Here is a 19,635-nt window from a genome sequence, read left to right as displayed (position 1 = left end):
ACAGTGGGATTCAGCCAGAGTCAGTTTGCTGCCCATCAGTATCACTGCCACCGTCTCCTCGCTGTAGTTCATCCAGGGTTTCACCATCGGCCATCTGCCAGTATTAAGTGTCTCTCTGGACTTCAGTCAACTCATCCAGTTTGCACACGGGATCCAACGATACCAAGCTCTCCGTCATCCATCAGCCCCTACTGGGTTGTCATTCACTTTTAGTTATTCGTGGCCGCTCAGCTCACTGGGCATTTTGAATTGTTGGTGGAGGCAGCCAAAGAGAAACTGACATTTAGAAAGTTCAAAGCAAACAATAACTTAATGAACTTTTCACCACTTCAGAAGATGAGAGGCGTGTAAGTGTATAAGTCCACTTTTAACAGCGTGTCCGGGACATGACTCCGAGACTTGAATACTTTTTGTTTTTAGTTATAAAAATAAAAACACCCAACAAATCCCCTACAGTTTTTCATCTTTTACACTCTGTGTTGGATTCCCTTTAACCTGCGTCTGGCCGAGCGCCAGCGAGCTGTACATTATCTAAACAGCTGCTGGCACATAACATAGCCCACTTCAGTTCAGCTCATTACTGCACATACTGCCTCACAGTACATTTCAATTCCACAATATCATCACAATGTGCTGAGATAATCAGATGAAGATGAGATTTTAATCACTGAATAAAATAGCGGGCAGGGGATGGCGCTCTGAGGGTCGGAGGAAACTAAACCAACACACCGACAAAAAACTTGATGACACTGAATATCAAAAACTGCTGCGTATCGAAAGGTATTTAGTGCTTGGTCATAGAGTCTACGCTTTTACTTTTTCTTTTATTTACATTTACTTTTCCCTTTTAAAGACAACTTACAAGTGAGTATCAGATATTTCCTGACTGAGCTGAGTCAAAACAATGAAATAATATCTCCGCACATCTGGATGTTGCAGTTTTGCAGTATATTTCCATTCCATCTACAAATGGACATAGTTTTTGTGGAACTCTGCTTGAATTATCCATCTGACATCTATGCACATATATGGAACTGTTGTGGTGTTTATTCCTAAAAAATGCAATTAAGTCATAAGAACAAAATGCATATTAAATTCATATGAAACGAGCAGGATTTTGGGACATTTGGGACATGTGAGGAAAGCTGAACCCTCCGCTGCACAAACACTGAGGACGGACCTTTCGGTGAAGCAGAAGATGTCATGTGTACAGTAGTTAAACTTAGTTAAACAGTAACTGAACTTTTTGTGAACACAAATATGTCAGTCACATGTTATTACTCAAAGCAGAGTATATTTATGTCTACAACGTGTCTGGACGAGGATTGTTAAGACATTTATCGAACAAAAATGTCCATTTGGTTTACAACAGTTTTTGACCGTGTCTGGGCAAAACAAGCAATTTAAAGACGTCACCTTGAGCTCATGCAAAGGGCATTTTTCACTATATTTAACTAAATGATTGAAAAATAAATAATGAACTGATTAATCAACAATTAAAATCTTCTTCACAGTCCTGCTTCAGACATCTGGCGAACAATGGAAACATCAAATGCTACTAAATATTGATTCAACTTTTAACCTTTTACTGACTTCCATACAGTTACATTTACATTTTTCAATAGTTGTCATTTTTTGTTTTTTTTTGTTTGTTTTTTTTTAAATACGGTCATTCAAACTGTGCAGGGAACTAAAACATTCAGCGATCCCCACAGGGTTGAGAGTCAGAGCAGTGCAGATTTGTGTCAGCGAGGCTGACGGCTTGTCATACATGAAATGTACACATTCTCTGAAGTGGAAAACGCCTGTGGGGACGAAGCAGAGAGGGCCACGGAAAGAGAGAGGGATGTGAAGAGATAGCATGATGAAAGCTCATCGTGAGGGCGAACACCCACCCACCCACACACACACACACACACACACATGCAAATACACACTCACACCTGCAGGCCTATAAACATGAGGTTAACAGAGTTGCGAAAGGGAGAGAGAGTGCTCCCCGCCAACAGCGTCAAAATTCCTTTAAGTTGAACACTGTATCGGAGAAGCCAGAGGTCACATAGCTCTCGCTCAACTGAACTAGAAATTCGTACTTAAATCTAAGTTTTGCTTGAGCTACATTTCACATCAGGGCATTTGAAAGTTTTGCCAAAACATGACTAGAATGTCAGAAACCCAAGTCTGAAAATATGTGACAGGATTTCTGTCCAGATGCCAAATTTTACTGAGTGGACCAACTCCATCACAGTCTGATTATATTGACTTGCATCAACTGTGTGATATTGGAACACTATAATTACTCTCAACTAATGAGTGTGTGGCATGTCAGTGCTACCGCTTCACAAATAACCACTCCCAACATGTGTCTCCTTCATAACGGTGGTTCTCTCTTTTGATTTAAATAAGGAAATGAAGACAATTAAAGTTCCTGTTCTTGTTTTACTGCTAACATCAGGGCTGCAGCTACAAACTGATTTCATTATTGATAAACCTGCAATTACTTGGTCTATAAACTATCATAGAAGAAAACAAAAATGATTCACATTTAAAGAAGCACTACATCAGACGAGTCTCAGAAGTTTAGAAGCATTTGCACTGAAGAAAAGAATCCTCTTCCTGATCTGTGATGTAAAGCAGTTTTTGTCTAGCATAATTAAATTCTGTTCAAGTCAGTTTTATCCATATAGTATCACAATAAAAGGCACTTTACAGATTGAGGTCAAGACCTTACAATTTACTCCTGTCCAATGATTTCTCAGTGCTACACATGCTTCAGCACCTTTGTCTATTGAGCAGAGTGTACTGAAATATTTGACCACAGCACAGAATGTGACCCTGTGACCTCGTGGCTGTCAGTCAGGGTCTGATCCCCTCGTCAGCGTCACTCCTAAACTGAGGGAACAAAATGCCCCAAAGGTGTCGGATGAGCCAGAACGTAAGGAAGCGCAATTTGTCAGGTGTTTGACCCTGACGGTGCGCAAGGTTCAAGGGCTGAAGTCAGAGCAGTGAAGGTTAACTTCTGACAAACTTGACACACAACGCAAAGACAAAGTCATTCACTGACAATTCAGTTCCAGTGAAGAGTTTATGTCTCCACCTATGAAATTTCCAGGAGTGAGAGTCAGAGCTCAGCATCTCTTCAGTAAAGCTAAAGTGATCTGTTTTCAGATCAGATTAACAGAGAAGATAACACAGGCTAGCGTAAACATATAATGGCCTCCACAGATCGACGAGATGGTAAACAATGTTATTAATGAAAGCCCAGGAACAGATAAGTGCTGCTTTGGTACACAAGAAATTATCTTATCTGATTGGTCAGGAAGCACTTCCTCTGACTCGGACAACAGAAACCCTAGTTGTAATCTGGAGAATGTGGCACCGCGGTGCTTCATTCATGGTCTGTTGCAGCTCCTGTGATTTGGATATTGCACTTGGCCCTATTGTGATTTTGATAATATTTTGATTAATAGTTCAGCCCTACCTGTGGATATAACATATTACAGCTGTGTCTCGTGTATTGACCAGGACTGCACAAATAATTGAAATGTAATCGGAATCGCAATATGGCCAAGTGCAATATCCAAATCGCAGGAGCTGCAATTTCTTTGATAAAGGTAAGGCTACGGGTAAGGCTACAGAGACGCCCCGATCTACAAATCATATTCTCCAGACGTGAAGGAACGTGTTTGTTTGACCCAACAAAAATTACATCATCATTTTTATATTTTTTCAGTGAAAATGAAATGCAACAACTACCATTCCAACTGAAATCCTGCAATAATCACAACCTGATTTTTTATTTATTTATTTTTTTTAAATTGCATATTGTGCAGCCCTTGTATTGACACACTATAAAATTTGCACCTGGTGCTTTTGTTTGGTAGCTCTCGCAAAACACTACGCTCTAACTCCCGATGACAGTCAGAGACTATTCAGACATGCAAGCTTTCACTAAATGAGGGGAAACTGAGAAGTTGCTATAAACTACGACCTCCAAATGTGAAATATCTCAAACGTTGTGAAGATGACCCCCGCCCCCGCATCAGCTCTTAAACACAATCAAACAGAACATATTTGAAACACACATGTTGCCAATTCTGTCAGTATTCACAAGGAGCTCTGCTCAAGCTCTGAAACAACAGAGGGTGGAGGGAAACACCCACCAAAGCTCCTGTGTTTTCACCATTAAGCATCACTCACCCTGTCTTTGTCGTCGGCCACATCGCAGAGCACATCATCCAGGTCCAGGATGCCGCCATCTCCGTGTTCCAGCCGGTGGACCTGCAGCCAGTAACTAGCATCCTGGAAGAAAAACAGCAAGAGAAGAAAGAGATGTTTAAAACCACCCCCAGCCACAACTCCAATGTGAACTGAGTTACAATAACATGTTTATGGGGGCAAAACTTAAATAATTCACATTTTAAAGCCACTTTAAAACCAGTAAATATGACTGCAAATATGAATAAAACAATAGAGCAGCATATAAACAAGAGATCAAAGAAGAACTACAACTGCAGTAAGAGTGAGCAAAGGAACACAGAACTAACTGACAATGAAGACTGAATGTAAGACAATGCACAATATGAATTATAGCAAAGTTTTACATATTACTTATGAAGTATGAAAATGTGTCGTAATATGCAAAGTTTGTAAGAAATAAGACAAGATAAACAGCAAGTACGAGAACAGATTAAAGGATTTTAGATGACTGTTGACGAGCAGCACTGGCAAGGAAAGGAGCTTTTAATAAAAGCCTAAATCTCATACAAGTGTGTCTGTAAAAACAGGCACTTAAGCATGACATTCATTTTGTCATGGCGGGACATTCACAAGCATCTGGGCTCATGTTTTGACATGAGAAACACACACAGAGGTCACATTAGATTAGAAGAAGTGGAGATAAAGAAGGGGGGGGGAGTCAAAGCAAAATAGAGCAAGAAAAACCAGCCTGGGAGTGAGCGATGTATCTGTATTCGTACAAGAACGCAGCTCAAAGGTCTTTACATGAGCCACTATGACATTATGAGAAAATGAGATTGGCAAAAAAAAAAAGAAAAAAAAAAAAAAAGGGGTAACATCCCTTTCATTACAGTAAATACAATCATAAATGTGAATCACAGCCGTCACATAATTATGACAATTTGCCCTGATGTCTTGACATGTGAAAACACATGCACGAAAACATAAAAACATGTCTTTGGTGCAAGCAACAACAGAGCAAAGAGCAGAGTGAGACCAGTGCACACTAGTGCAAAATGTATGTGCGTGTGTATGTGTGTGGGTGGGCATCATTTGCCAAAGTTATGAGTCAAGACCTGACTGTTTGGGCTCAACCCGCACACAGCAGCCCTGAGGGTTACAGCCTCATTAGCCACTTGTACAGTTCCAGCCCACTGACAGCGCATGCAGCTCACTGCAAAGGGCACCAGACACATTATGGAGAGATAATAACACAGTGTGTTGTGTTTAACTCACAAAGTAACGCTAGATAGACAGAGAGGGAGACGTTTGAAAAAGCGTAATGATCAAAGGATAAAGAGAGAGGTGCAGAGAAAGTTTTCATGAACTAAAAATATGATGAAGTAGAGAATATCAAAGCAGACATTTATTGTAAATGTAGTAAATGAAAGGTGATCCCCAAGAATGCGTTCACCATGAACTTTATTTTTCTGATTTTTCCAGTAAGTACCGCCCACACTGCTCGACTGACAGGAAGAGTACAAAAAAAGTCCTTACACACAACAACAACATTTGTATTTTGAATAAGAGCGAAAGAGAAATACTGAAGACTGAAACCACAGGTGGAGAAAAGGAGCCAATCAGAGTGAGAGGATGAAAAGGCCGAGGCGTGCATTAGTATTTCCTCTGTGTTGTTTCCTGTCAGCTACATACACACACTGTCAGACTGCAGTGACAGATGTCAGGGTTTGTGAAAGCCTGTGTCACCCTCTGACACAGAGTCCCTGTGGATTCCAGCTGATGGAGAATCTGAATTTACACACAAACATAGAAACACACACAAACACATCCCAGTCCCACTGTAAATGACCTACTTTTCACTGGGTTTTCATTCTAGTTTTAGGGACACAATCAGGACTCTTATTAGGAACAGGCCTTGTAGATGTCTTCCTCGTTTGTATTGTGGTATCATAATACACCATCAACTAGAGACTCTTGTGTATGATAGAAGTGACACGTCTGTAACCAAACATGGACTAGACATCTGTGTCGACAGACCAGTCGATCTCTCCAGAGCAGAGCTTCTGGAAATCACAGGTACACGCTGTAAAACTCTTATCTGACACAGAAATGCAGGAAGTGGCCGATGTTCACCAGATCTACATCTGTCAACAAACTAATGCAAACAAACTACTGTAGGTTTCTGTTTATGCAAGAGCCGGTTATCAAGTTGCTGCTGTCTGTCCATCTTTGTAGTTTCCAGAGTAGCTATTTCGGGGAAAAAAAAAAAAAAAAAAAAAGGAGGCCAGGAGGTAAAACTTGTTCGGAGTGGAGGGAAAGGAGGCCACAAATCACTGCCTTTACTCTATTTCACCCAAAACACATTTCAGTTAGTTGTTCTGGATGAATTGAAACATCTCCCCAAAACCAAAACACCTAAACAAGTTATGTCCACTGTCATGTCCATGTGAGAATTCCCCAATTTCCCGATAAAAAAATTCTGATTTTATGTACGTAATGCATCTTCTAAAGAGTAAAAACTTGCCCAAACATCCAGCGGACAAAATGAAAAAAAAAATATGTCATATTTAATATAATTAGAACACATGAGATACAGCATGTCTCACGTGTGCACTGTCAAATCTCACTGGAGCCTCGCACACAAACAACAATGAGATAGATGCGTGTGATGAGTGTGAATTCCAGCCTGTAGACTGCAGGCTTTTCTTTAAGGCTGCGCTAAGTTTAGATTTGAATAAGTGGTGTTACGATAGTGTTGATATGCTTGTGTCTGTGAGGGCTTATATTGACTTCCTATAGTGTGTATCTGCTGGGACTCGGAAGACGCAGGCCACACCAAAGAGTGTGTAAAGGGTGTGTTGTGTGTGTGTTATTGTGTCATTCTGCGGGGCCAAGTTCATGTGGTAAAAATAGCTCACAGCAAATGCCATGGTGCCAGTCACATAGTAAACAAGGTTACTGCATACCAGAGATGGAAAACACACACACACACGTATGTACTTCTATCATGAGAACACTCACTGACATAACGCATTACATAGCCCTTTATGCTAACCTTAACCCTCACACAATCCTAACTTATACCCAATTCTAACCTGAACCCTAAACCCAAATCACATAGCATACCACAGATGGAAAACACACACACAGACACACACACACGTACTATCATTGTGCAGACACTCATTGACATAATGTAGTCCCTAACCTGAACTCTAAAACCAGGTTTTAACCTTCAATCAGCCCTTTGAAGGTGTAAGAAGCAGCCACACTTTCCCAAAATGTCCACACTCCATAAAGGTCCAAAACAAACTGGTCCACACAAAGATAGATGTATACAACACACAGCACTCCGATGAGGACAACTCCACTTTAACAGGATACACGCACACACACTCTTGTTCAGGCTTTACTCTCGGCCCGTTCCCCCTGGGCCTAACAGAAATTTCCATGACGCTGAATCTGACAGAACCCTCATCTGAAGTATTGCATAAAAACTAAGACAGATCTGGAGTCGGATCAAGAAAAGGCATCGCCTGCTGCAGCACAACAGACCTGGAATCAGGCCAAGGCCGACACGCTGGTTGCAGGGGGAAAGCCCAGCACTAAATTACAGACAGCCAAGCAGTCCTGAGGTGCTCACTGTTGTGTCCACGATTAGAAATATTACATTATCTTGCAAAGTAAAGCATTACTTGGCTGGGTATATGATATTTTTATATTTTACTGTCTTTTACAAACAGAAATTGAGAAAAAGCCCAGGTGACACTGGATCATTCTGAGGCTGATACTGAGATCTGAGAATAAAAACTATTCCACTGAAATACTTTTTATGTGACAGAAGTTTCTCCAAGGATCCCTCAAGTGTGCTGCGTAAAGAGTGTATGTACTGAGGCAGAATATCTTCCAGAGAAACAATTAACTTTATTTATTTATTAACAATGGCGACACTAAGCCTAAGCCTCCAAAATCCAGTATCAGTCAAGAACCAGAAAATATCAGGCATTGAATATATTGAACAGATTCTCTTTTGAGCAAAATTTAATGTAATGTTAATAATTTAAAGTTATGGTCTGGTCTGGTTCCAGCTATTAAAAAGAAATGCAATGAGCAACCAACGGTGTGTTGTAGCGTTAAAATAAACATGACAAAGAGGAAGCTGGACAGGCCAAAGTGAGAATTGGTCAAGGGACAAGTGAAGGTTTTACTAACTCTCAGTATAAATCTGTTACTTCTTTAATGATGGCAGAGACCCACTGGCCACTGTGTGACACCGGAACATGGCCAATGCCATTCAATTTGTATGGGTGTGGTGAGATAGCAAACTGGATGGGTCAAAAGTTGAACATGTTTAACTCAGGGCAGACTTTTTCCCACATTCAAAAGTTGTTTTTTTTTTTTTTACTGTTTTTAACTGTATGCAAATGAGAATAACTTTCACCTGTAAGCTCTGTGGTGATAAAAGGAGAGTGATGTAATGTTGGACCAAGAAGTTTTGTTTTTATCTGTGGAGGAAAAGATCATCGTTGCCGTTTCTGAGATTCCCCTCTTTGCCTCCAAGACAATGATATAAACAAAAAGTGCTGCTTGGTGCACCAGTCTTGCACATTGTCTGAGGGTTGAAGGTCGCACCAAGCAGGTCAAGCTCAGGTTGTGTAAACACTGATCCTCGACTCAGATGATCTAACACCACAGAACACACAGCAGCAGTCCAGAACTCAACCAGCCTTTTCAAATCAAAGCAGGAAGCGGTCGCCTAGCACGATAAACACACACTGGATTTATTGTGGTAACGCTGATATTCTGATCGTTGCTGGAGACCTGCACAGCCTCAGACTACACACTGACACATGCCATCATAGGTGCGGCAGGAGGCTGTACGCAACACCACAATGTCCCTGGAAGATCTGGACTCGGACTTCCTGTCAGACGAGGCTGACTATGAAGCTGAGAAGAACTTCAGTGATGGTGAAAACGATGATGAGGCGAGCTACGAGGAGCTTGTCTACCTGCACAACAATCTGATGTGCTTCGCTCACATCTACAGCAACAACATCATGCTAGACATGGAGGTAGGGCAGCTACTGATTCATCTATCAACAATTCTTCCGATAAATGACAAATGCCCGCGTTACCAGAGGCAAAAACAATGTCTTCTAATTCATTTTCAACAGTACGACGATGAGGCTTGGTCAAACTTCGGCTCTGAGAGTGCAGCTTCAGAGCTGGCTCTCATTGACAACTATATCACCAACATTTTTGAAGACGTGTCCTTGAGGTCAGAGTCGTCGCGATCTGACACTGAGGACAGAGGCGTGCAGTGCAATCATGATTTTGTCCAGCTGTATGAAGAAATGGTCTCCACGTCTTCCTCCAGTTCGTCAGCTTCCTCAGAGAGCGCGGAGGGACAGATGACGGACGCGGACGATGCCAACAATTCGCAGGACGGAGCTGCAGGGGGACCGCTGTGAAGCCGAGAGCAACTGTCTAATTATCAACTGCTACAATCGCTGTGGGGCTGTCAGCTTCAGGTTAATCACTCCACATTATTTAGACTGTTAAAAATAACAAGTTGTAAACCTAATTTCTAACAACCAATGGTGTGTTTGACCTTTATAGCGTCACTGTTTGGTGATAACGGGCGACAGCCAGGGCTGTCCGACCGTATGTCCATCCCATTCTCATCAACTGATATCTCAGTAATGCTTTGAGGGAATTTCTTCAGATTTGGCACATATGTCCACTTGGACTCAAGGATGAACTGGTGGTCAAAGGTCAAAGGTTGAGGTCACGGTGACTTCACAAAACACAGTTTTGCCCTCTTTCATGTGATATCTCAAAATCATCTTGAGGAGATTTGTTTAATCTTGACACAAACATTCACTTGAACTCAAAGATGAACTGATTACATTTTGGTGGGAAAAGGTCAAAGGTCACTGTGACCTCACAAACTCAGACACCAATTGTGACACAATTTAACTTTAATTTCTATAAGGATGAAATCAAGTGATGACATTTTATATCCAAATGGTCAAAGGTCAACTTCACTGTGACATCATAATGTTCTGCAAAAACACTTCTGGCCATTATTCAATGCTGTAACTCAGGAAGGAGAGATTGTGACCATCCTGCTTAACTTGGCTGGTTGGCGACGGCATACATCCACGAGACGGCAATTCTAGTTTGTTATGAATTGGTTGTACTACACATGTGCCACCTGCCTGGTGCTGAACTTCTCTCAGGGTTAAAATAAGTCGTTGGTACATGACAGCTATGCTTGGAAAAGACGAAATCCATGTTTTCAAGTAAAATGTAACAACCAACACGGGCTCCTCACAGCAGGAAGTAAACAGGATATCTAAAATATCAAGATCCTGTACTTGATCATCCTGGTAGTCCAATTCATGAACGTATGGGGAAAACTAGCAGAGAACTGGAGCTCCTATTAAGTAGTCAGATCAGTCTGGGCTGTCACATACACAGTCAATGAATGCATTGGTAGATATCTTGGCGACAAATTGCTTTTTGTTCAGTCTCAACACATGTTTACACGCTATCCGCTTCCTTCTTTCTGCCACAAACAAATGCCCCTTTGTGCCATAAAGCAATGCAGCAACATTCTGCCAAATCCAGCCTGGTGATTCACAATGTACAATGTACAAAGTGGACGCATGTAGGTTAGTGTTCTTGGTCACAAAACTCTCTTGTAATCATGTGGTCACGACTTCATGTGTAGCTGCGACAGAAACGTGTCTGTTCTTTCCTCTGTATCTCTATCAATTTGCTCTACCTCTATTGTACAGGTATTTTTAGCCTGCCTCAGTCCTGTCACTACCCCGTCTCATTCACTTTCAATCATTTTCATCTCTTCTCCCCTTTGTCCCCTCACCCCGCCTCACCCTTCTACCATTTCCGTCTCACACTCTCCCTCTATGTCCTTATAAAACTTTAACAAAACGCTGTCCTACGCTTGACACACATTAACGGATGTTTCATATTCAAAAACTCTGCAGTGAATCCTCTCTGGGAATCCTTCTCCTATCCACCCAGCCCACTGTAGCCCTGCGGTGCTGCATCGATGCGGGTTTACAGCAGATCAAAACGCATTTCTAGTGTAACTCTTAATTTGCAAGTTTAGTGTGACACCATTTTTTTTTCACTCTCCAGAGTGTTTCCCATTGCTACAAAAAAAAAGAAAAAAAAAAGAAGTTTTTTGCTGCAGCTTTCTCTCCTTCTCGCTCTCAGTTTGGTTAGAATGGATGGGGTGAAAAACGACATGTGGGAGATCTGAAAGAATAATTAAGTGATTGTAGATTTAGGATTAGGGGTGGAGGGGGGGTATTTAAAACCAAGGCCAGATGGAGGAAGTCACTTTGAGGCAGTAAGTTGGTGGAAGCTGCTAAAATTAAGACAACATGGTACTTATCTTGTGTTGGGGCAAAAAAAAAAAAAAGACACAACCTGATACAATCTGTGCTAACACATGCTTTATCCTCACAGCAGGCAACATCAACGAACACAGGATTATGCACATACAGTAGGCTTATTGTCACTTAATTTCAACTGCGTGATTCCTGGCAGTCTCTATACACAGTATCCACCCTTAAACCACAAATGGCAACTAACAGTGCAGCTACTTTTGGTTTTATACACAGAGTTTTGCAGATCTCTTCCTGAGACCGCCATCAAAATGGTGACGAATGGACCGTTTTTACCGTTTTCTATGTTGTGTACTGCAGAAGAATGGACTGAGGGAGAAAGACAAAAATGCTGGAAGTCATCTTTTAACCAGCAAATTGCAAATAGAACTGGAACTGCTGCTAATTCACTTCATAGTTACATCATATACACCTGCAATTCAAAGCTAGATGTCAAAATTCAAGGTTCAATTTATTCATCTACGAAAATCATGGAAATGACAGTGCTCCCCATTCTAATCAGCCAATGCTGATTGACCAGAGGTGGTCAATGCTTTGCAAGTAAGAAGTAAGATCATGAGATCGTGCCCTACAGTCCTAAAGACAAGCCATTATGTGCTGGATACAAAAGAAGCAAAAGGTGATTAATGTGTATGTTCATACCTTCCAAAAACTCCCTGCTCAAGCAGCGTGACCGGCTACTGCTGGAAGTCACGAGTGAGTGCAAACCACACCTTTGCCCACTACATCACATAAGGTATAAATACCCTCACCATACAATAAAAAATTAATTCAAAACAATCCTGAAATATATTCCACAGAATGAATAAGATAAAACAGGAGTTTAAAAAGAAACTAAAAGAGAAACTAAAATTAAAATTGATGTCATCCTCACCAACGTCTTGTACAGTTTCATCCCTTGAAGAATAAAACAGCGAGCACAGGATTTGGGAATAGTGGGAGTAGGTGGACCGAAGCTTAGAAGCCTGGTGGTGCAACTAAAAATGTCTTGTATTTGAAGTAAGTATAATTATGATGCAGACTTCAACTGCAACCGACAGCTCAAAAGGTAGGTTCGATCATGTGTTCATGTCAGGATAGGATTCGATGAGGTGTGCCCTGACATCTGAGAAGGAACGAAACACCAAACTGCTCTTTGTATGGCTCAGGAGGACCGTGGTTGTAATGTGCAGCTCAGGCGTGATTAGAAAAACACGAAGCAGGTCACTGCTGGAAAAAAACACTAGTTTTAGAAGGAAACCCTCCCTGGATAAATAAAGGTTAACTACTACTTGTTTCCTAAAGACCTCAGAGAATGTTTTAAATAGAAATGAGGACTTAAAATCTTTTGTAAAAATGTGCTCACGTCCGTGTGAGTGATCAGTTTGTCACTTTTTCCAAACAGAGAACGTCTGGCTTCTTCAAACATTACCACCGAATTTATCTCGCAGACAAACACCTCTCCCCTCCACTTATCAACTCCGAGAGATCTCCTTTCAATGTTGTCTGATGTTGGGATGTGTGCACAGCTACAGCAGGGCTACGCGCTGCACGTGAGGGGCGCAACCAAGGTTGAAGTAAGAAACAAAAGAGCCTTTCACTCAAGTATAATGACACCAGTGAGGGGAGAGAGGTGGAAATTGGAAAATGCCATTCAAGTGCTACGTGATGTGTGTAAAACCACAGACAGATTTCTGCACAGAGACAGACGTGTCGGCGTGGCGTGGCGACGAGGAACCGTAGCCGCTCTGATCGTACGGTTGTATACGTGTGAATGTGTGTACGCTCCAAGTGGGATATCAAAAAAAATAAAAAAATAAATAAAAAAGTTGTAGGTTGTCAGTTTCATGTCTGGTCTACTTAAAACTTGCCATTTCCCCTTTTTTTTTTTTTTTTTTTTGTGCTTGCCATCACATTTCTCAGCTGATTCTGGTTATTGTAAAATAAGGCTTCTTATTTTCAATGATGTATTGATCATAAGGTTTGGGTTGATATCGAATGTCGCATCATTTCCTGCCGCATGCAATCATTTTCATAATATTGTTTTTTTTTTTTTCCCCCCAGTTTTGCACTGCTGCCGAGACCGACCCTCATTTCACTGCTTTGCTTACTTGCCTTTCTTACATTGTACCTTGGCATGTTACAAATAAAACACTCGATTGCTGTTTAGATGCAGCATCTCTTATAAATGAAAGATAATACACTAATAATGTTTTTTGGACATTAAATCTGCCTCAAATAATATTGAAAAATTGGCAAAAAAAAAAAAAAAAAAAAAAAAACTCCAAAAGCCTGGCCTTCACTTTATATTGTTTTTTAGTAAGGTCTGTGAAAGGATCGACAGTGACAGAGAGGGAGACAGAGAGATAAGGATATGAGGTGATGAAAGGGAAAAAAAATGTAGTGAATAAAGGTTTGAGTTTTGGACGCAGTGAAAGACCTTTGGCAGGCTCCTCGCTCCTCTCTCCTCTCCGACTCTGTTTTTGTGGCCTTGATTGAAATCCCTTTCCCCTCCTTCCCTTCCAGACTTAATATTTATAACTAAGGGACCACAGCCTTTGCCCCCGCACATATACACACAGCCCGACACAGCAGGTCGGGGGCAGTTGTTAATTCTGCTGAGAGTAGATGGCGAGCAGCGAGTCTGGCAGCGGTCCAGGCCCTTGAATTCCACTTGGCACTTACATGGGGAGGAATGTTTGGCACTTGTGCAGGAGTGACGCTGCTGCGCAGTCAGTCAGAGGATGTGAACAGTGACATATGTGGCAGCACATCAGAACACATACCTGTGCTGTGATGTGTGTGTGACTGTGATCAAACTTTGGAGAATGCTGCACCTTTAAAGATCAATAGGCTTGTCAACAGTCCAGCCCACATATCATGATTTACGATATTATCATCATCATTTTATATATATATATTTTTCTTAATAATACATTCGAGGTGTTTCTTAATGAAATACAAATATACATCACCACAGTAAGCAGGATACTTGTGACACTCACTGTGACAAACTGAGTTTTTTTTTTTTTTAATAAACCCAAAACTGAAGCCCTATATGAAACATACTTCAAATCCCATTTAAAGAGCACATACACTATGTGATGACAGATAAAAATGAGCATAAAAGGAATCACATACAAAACCATGATAACAAACAGAAACATGAGTCACAGCTTTCTTTCTCCCATCTATTCCTCAACACTGTGCGTTCTCATCTTGTCCTCCTGGGCAGCAATTACAGCCTTTGCATCAAGGTCAATGCTCTATCATTCTATCTATCCATGTTTCACCCTTGTGTCCCTCCACTGAACTCCACTAATGTTGTGGCCGTTGTCTTAGAGAAAGAGAAATAGAGCCGAGACAGAAACCAGAGCGAGAAACACTGGCAAAAGCAAACACCACAACGGCACCAAGCAGCAAACAGAACAATGTCGCCATTCAAAGAAAGCTTCGTATCTGATCAAAACAGGCAGCCGCTTGGCAGTTTAACGCACACCACTCCAAAAATAGTCAAAATTACACCTACGCCCGCGAGTTGACGTTAAAACAGAGGCAGGTAGGTTTAATCAGCAGATTTTATTCAGCACATTAAGCTTTAAATGTACCAAACAAGAGCATCTTTTATTTCGGCTTCAGCGTGAGTGAACCTCGGTCCGCTTTCAGTGGTGGGAATAGAGAGCTCCTCCTCATATAAATTACTCATTTGATGAACAGAATCAAACAAAATGGCAACCTGTGCAAAATGCAAAAGAACAAGAGGCTCTCACACGCAGCGCGGAGGGACAAAAGCAGGAGATTTTCAGCCGGTAGCCTGATTAACATAATGAATAATAAAACAATCACACAATGTCTTCAAATTCCACCTCCTGCGCGGTGAAACCCAAGGCGGCCTGAGAGGAAGAGAGGACGGAGAGATGGAGGCTCAGGTCCGCAGGGCTGGGAAGTAAAGACGACGACGTGGTTCACAGGAGAGAGAGAGGAGGTAAATTCATGAGGCTGCAGTTTTGCCTCCAAACAAACTGAATCATCCTGATGGAGATTAGACTCAAATCTTGTTTCCACCACAGTTATTTGGAGTTTTTTTTAAAGAGTCTCACATTAGCTGAAGTTAGGAATCATACTTTAAATTTCTTCTCATATATCAATCTCTTAGAAAGGACAATGCAATATGTGTTTGCAAATGACCATTTTCAAATGTATTTAGTGATTTGTGGTGTGTTTTCTTACTGTTCCAGACAGCCATTGGTTACCATTACTTCCATAGGACATGACACAGCAGCTAAGTTGGGAACATGATAAAATATGTACAGTGAATGTGGTTTGTAGTAAGTGGGCTAAAAATAAAAAAGAGAATAAACACACACAACCACAGTCACACACTCACATAGCTTTATCAATTCATATGCTTCTGGCCTCTGCTATAGCAATAAGCAGCTTAGTAGAGAGAGAGCAGAGGAAACACAGTTCAAAAAACATCACCACAGTGACCTTCACGCAGGTTGTACGTTAACTGACTGATGAAGAGAAATCAATGGGAACAGAGAGGATGCTGGGAGCATGTGTTTTCTCACCAAACAGAGGTGACCAAGTGATAAGATGTGAGAGGGTTCAAAGAATCTCAACTTTTCACATCAGCTACATTTTTAACCACTGACTGACTCCTTTCCTCTCTGTCTTGTTTCTTTTTTATTCATTCATTTTTAATTATCTATTTATTTTATTTTTTAAAATTGAATCAAATAAATGGCCAACTGCTAATCATTCATTTAGCTTATTTAGCTTCTGTGATGCATTAAGGTGCCTATTACTCCATCCGCACTTTTAAAACAATCCCAGTGGAGTGTTCTCAAGGGCAGAAAGTACAGTTGTTTTTATTGTCCTAGAGTTAGGGTGTGTCCGCAGTGACAGTAGCGACACAGGATGGAAAACAACACACATCCTCCATACTGACATGGAAGGATTTTTTTTATTTTTTATTTTTTAACAAAACTGACACTGTGAGTAACAAGTCAGACGTTTTTTTTTCCCCCCAAGTAGCATTTACTGGTACGCAGTTTATTTAAGAAGGAACTCGTGAAAGAAGCGCTCTGTGGTTGTCATTCAAAGCCAGACTCGATGGGCACGGCGCAGTCCTTAGAAAAGTTCCCATGCTGAAATGTTTGTGCTATGTTTGGCACTTCCGTCGGTTAGAAGGGCCTAACAACCATCTAATCACGTAATGTTCACAAATGACCGCCTTCTTATCGGGTCAAATTGTTATTTTCATTCCATTAGGCTTACTGTAAGAGAGAGGCACAAATACATTACTCCAAACCACCTCTGACTCATTTTCACAGGGTGAAGTGGTTTTTTTTTTTTTGGGTGCAGCCGTGACCTGGACAGGGTCAGTGTTAGTGTAGCTGCAAATACTTAGTGTTTGTTATAATCTTTTTGTCGCACCAGGTGAGTTTATTGTATCAGGGCAAGACAAAGGGAGTTTTTTCCTTCCCACTGTGGCCAAGTGCTGCTCATTGTGGGCTCTGTTGGGGTTCTCTCTGTAGTAAAGTCCCTTGAGATAATGTATGTTATGATTTCGCACTATACAAATAAATTGAATTGAAATTCAGACAAATCAAGCTGTTAGCCACACAACTGGATTAAATTCCCGTAAAACAGTCTGTATTAAGCCAGTGTTGTTCTTTCCACATCCATGTGTATGCGAGAGTCCGCTAGGGTCGGTATCCAATGTTGTGGTGCGGACATCCGTATAGCCACCAAGTAGTGACTGTCCATGAGGTGAGAAACAAACATGGACACTGAGTTTGAAAAGTTTGAAGAGAGGCGGTGTGAGGAGGTCGCCGCTACCCCTCACCGATAGATATCGCCATTTTGATCTGATTCGTAGTTTACATGAGGGGGACTACGTAGACGACGATCTGCTGTGCATGTATGGAACATGTTCTCAAAGCGGACTCTGAGGCCTTACGGTATTTGCCAAAATTTAGCACGGGATGGGAAAAGTAGACTGTCTAAACTGCATAATGCCAGAAAACTGTGGGCTTTCGTCTGTGTAAAGAAATGTCTTTGAGCTTGTCAGAACAGGAAACCACGACCAATGTTGTAACTGCTTTTGAAAGCCATCCTCTTTAACAATGCAAAAACAAAAAAAAAAATCCAGCCTTTACAACACGAAATAAACAAAGCTCTTGCTTGAACTCAGAATATCCTTTAAAGAGTTCCCGTTCTGCATTGCAAAGGATCTCCTGGTCAACCAGGGAAAACAAGAATGTAGGAAATTACTGTCGAGTTTGGTTTTTCTTAAGGGTCAGTCTAAGAGAAAATGGGGGGCTGGTAAATTGAAGACACACGTCGGAGTGGCGTCTACAGTTACACCAGCTGTCAGCCTGCCAGCGATCACCCCTGGCCCAACTGCTCTTAATCCTTAAACAACGAGGAGGACTGAGATCAAGTCCAAGAGGGAAAAAAAAGATTCACAAACTCTTAAGACGATTTTTCAAAGGGGCAAAGCTGAGAACTAAATCTGGCAGCAGTCCACATGTGCCTGAGTCAATAAATACCTTAAGGAGGCCGCAAAATAATGCAGTCGAACAAAAACTTCTCAGAGTAAAGTTAGAGAAAGCGCTTCAACACATGATTAGCCAGGAAGGCCCCAAAAAAACAGGAAAAAGCTGGTGGACTTTGACTTGAGGAACGCAGCCCGCTCACCTATCAATGTGGTTTAAAACAACCTTCAGACCTCAATATTACTGACAGACATCTGACATTTGGGTTTTGTTCTTTTCCAAGTATGACAAGCAAATATGTTCTGGTATGACAGCTGAGGAAAAAGGAGAGGAGAGGAAAAAAGATAAAAAACCACCTCTCTCCTGACAAGGTTATTGACAGAACTAGACAGACAGATCTGAGAAAATACAAGATAAAAGCTATATTCCTGCTTGATCTCCTGAGTGGGAAAACTGCAAGAAGTGAGAGAAGTGGATATAAAGACAAAAAAACAAAGATAAAGACATGGAAAGAGAGAAAAAAATACAAGAGACAGGAGGGCAGAGATAGAATCAGAGGCTGAGTCAGAGGAAACCGGCTCAGGTGCACTGGAACCCAGCCATCTGAAGTTCAGAGATATTTGATCCTCCGTGGGTGTTGTCATCCTCCACTGACCCGCTCTAGCGAGCAGAGGTGAAAGCTTCAGCACAGAACAGACGGTGACACAAGAAGAATTCAATAGTATCAATTAGGCACGTTTGTGATTCTCTATTGATTCCCCTGAAGGAGGAATTAGTCGTCTCCCATCGTCCGACTGCAAAAGGACATCACAGTACAGAGGCAGGGGGGGGAGGGACTTCTCCCCCTCAGGCTGGTGAGGATCTCTCTCAGGACGTTTCATGCATTGTCTCACTTTTAGTCAGGTTTCATTTGTTTCTAATGAGGTTTTGATAAAAATAGATTTGTCACGGATCCTTTACAACAAAAGCATTCAAGATATAGACGTTTAAAAAAAAAAAAACAGTGACAACTAGAACTATTGTTCAAAGATTTTCAATATCAGTACAAGTACCGATACTTTGACCTCGATACCGACTTGTCGAAACTTTTTTTCCCAATACCAATTTTATCAAATCCATTTTAACAAAAAGAAAATTGCAATAAACATTACAGTACGATTTTTATTTGTATTTTTAAGCTCGGCCTCTTTAAAAACTCAAATGTGTTTGTGTAAATAAACAGCCAATCACCAGCATTGTTGGTCCAAGCATGCTACATGCTTATTGGCTCACTGATGCTGATAAGATTTACATATTTGCCCATCTCATGTTAAGACATTTTTCCATCCTCGATAGTATCAAACCAACAAGTTCGGTCCATGAAAGTGAAAGTGTATGCCCCAATCATACTTTTTCCATGTATAGCAATGTAGATATGTTTGACAATTAAAGACCTCTGCATCACAGCTGTGTCCTTAATATTTTGTACAGGTTCATATAGTGTTTTGTATTTCTATCTAACATCTGTGGAG

General features: G+C 41.2%; 1 protein-coding gene across 1 annotated transcript in view; it reads right to left on the bottom strand.

Annotated features, from left to right (window-relative positions):
* The window catches only part of pard3 (par-3 family cell polarity regulator), a 250,040-nt gene that overhangs the window by 206,407 nt on the left and 23,998 nt on the right, over nt 1-19,635 (bottom strand). The window contains exon 2 of the mRNA XM_022761762.1: nt 4,201-4,302. Coding sequence (XP_022617483.1) covers nt 4,201-4,302 — 102 coding nt within the window. The remainder of the gene's footprint in view (nt 1-4,200; nt 4,303-19,635) is intronic.

This window comes from Seriola dumerili, unplaced genomic scaffold (assembly GCF_002260705.1).
Source record: "Seriola dumerili isolate Sdu_G_001 unplaced genomic scaffold, Sdu_1.0 BDQW01000432.1, whole genome shotgun sequence".
NCBI classification, from domain to species: Eukaryota; Metazoa; Chordata; class Actinopteri; order Carangiformes; family Carangidae; genus Seriola; species Seriola dumerili.
Note: the sequence above shows the minus strand (reverse complement) of the source record. Positions and strands in the feature narration are given on the sequence as shown.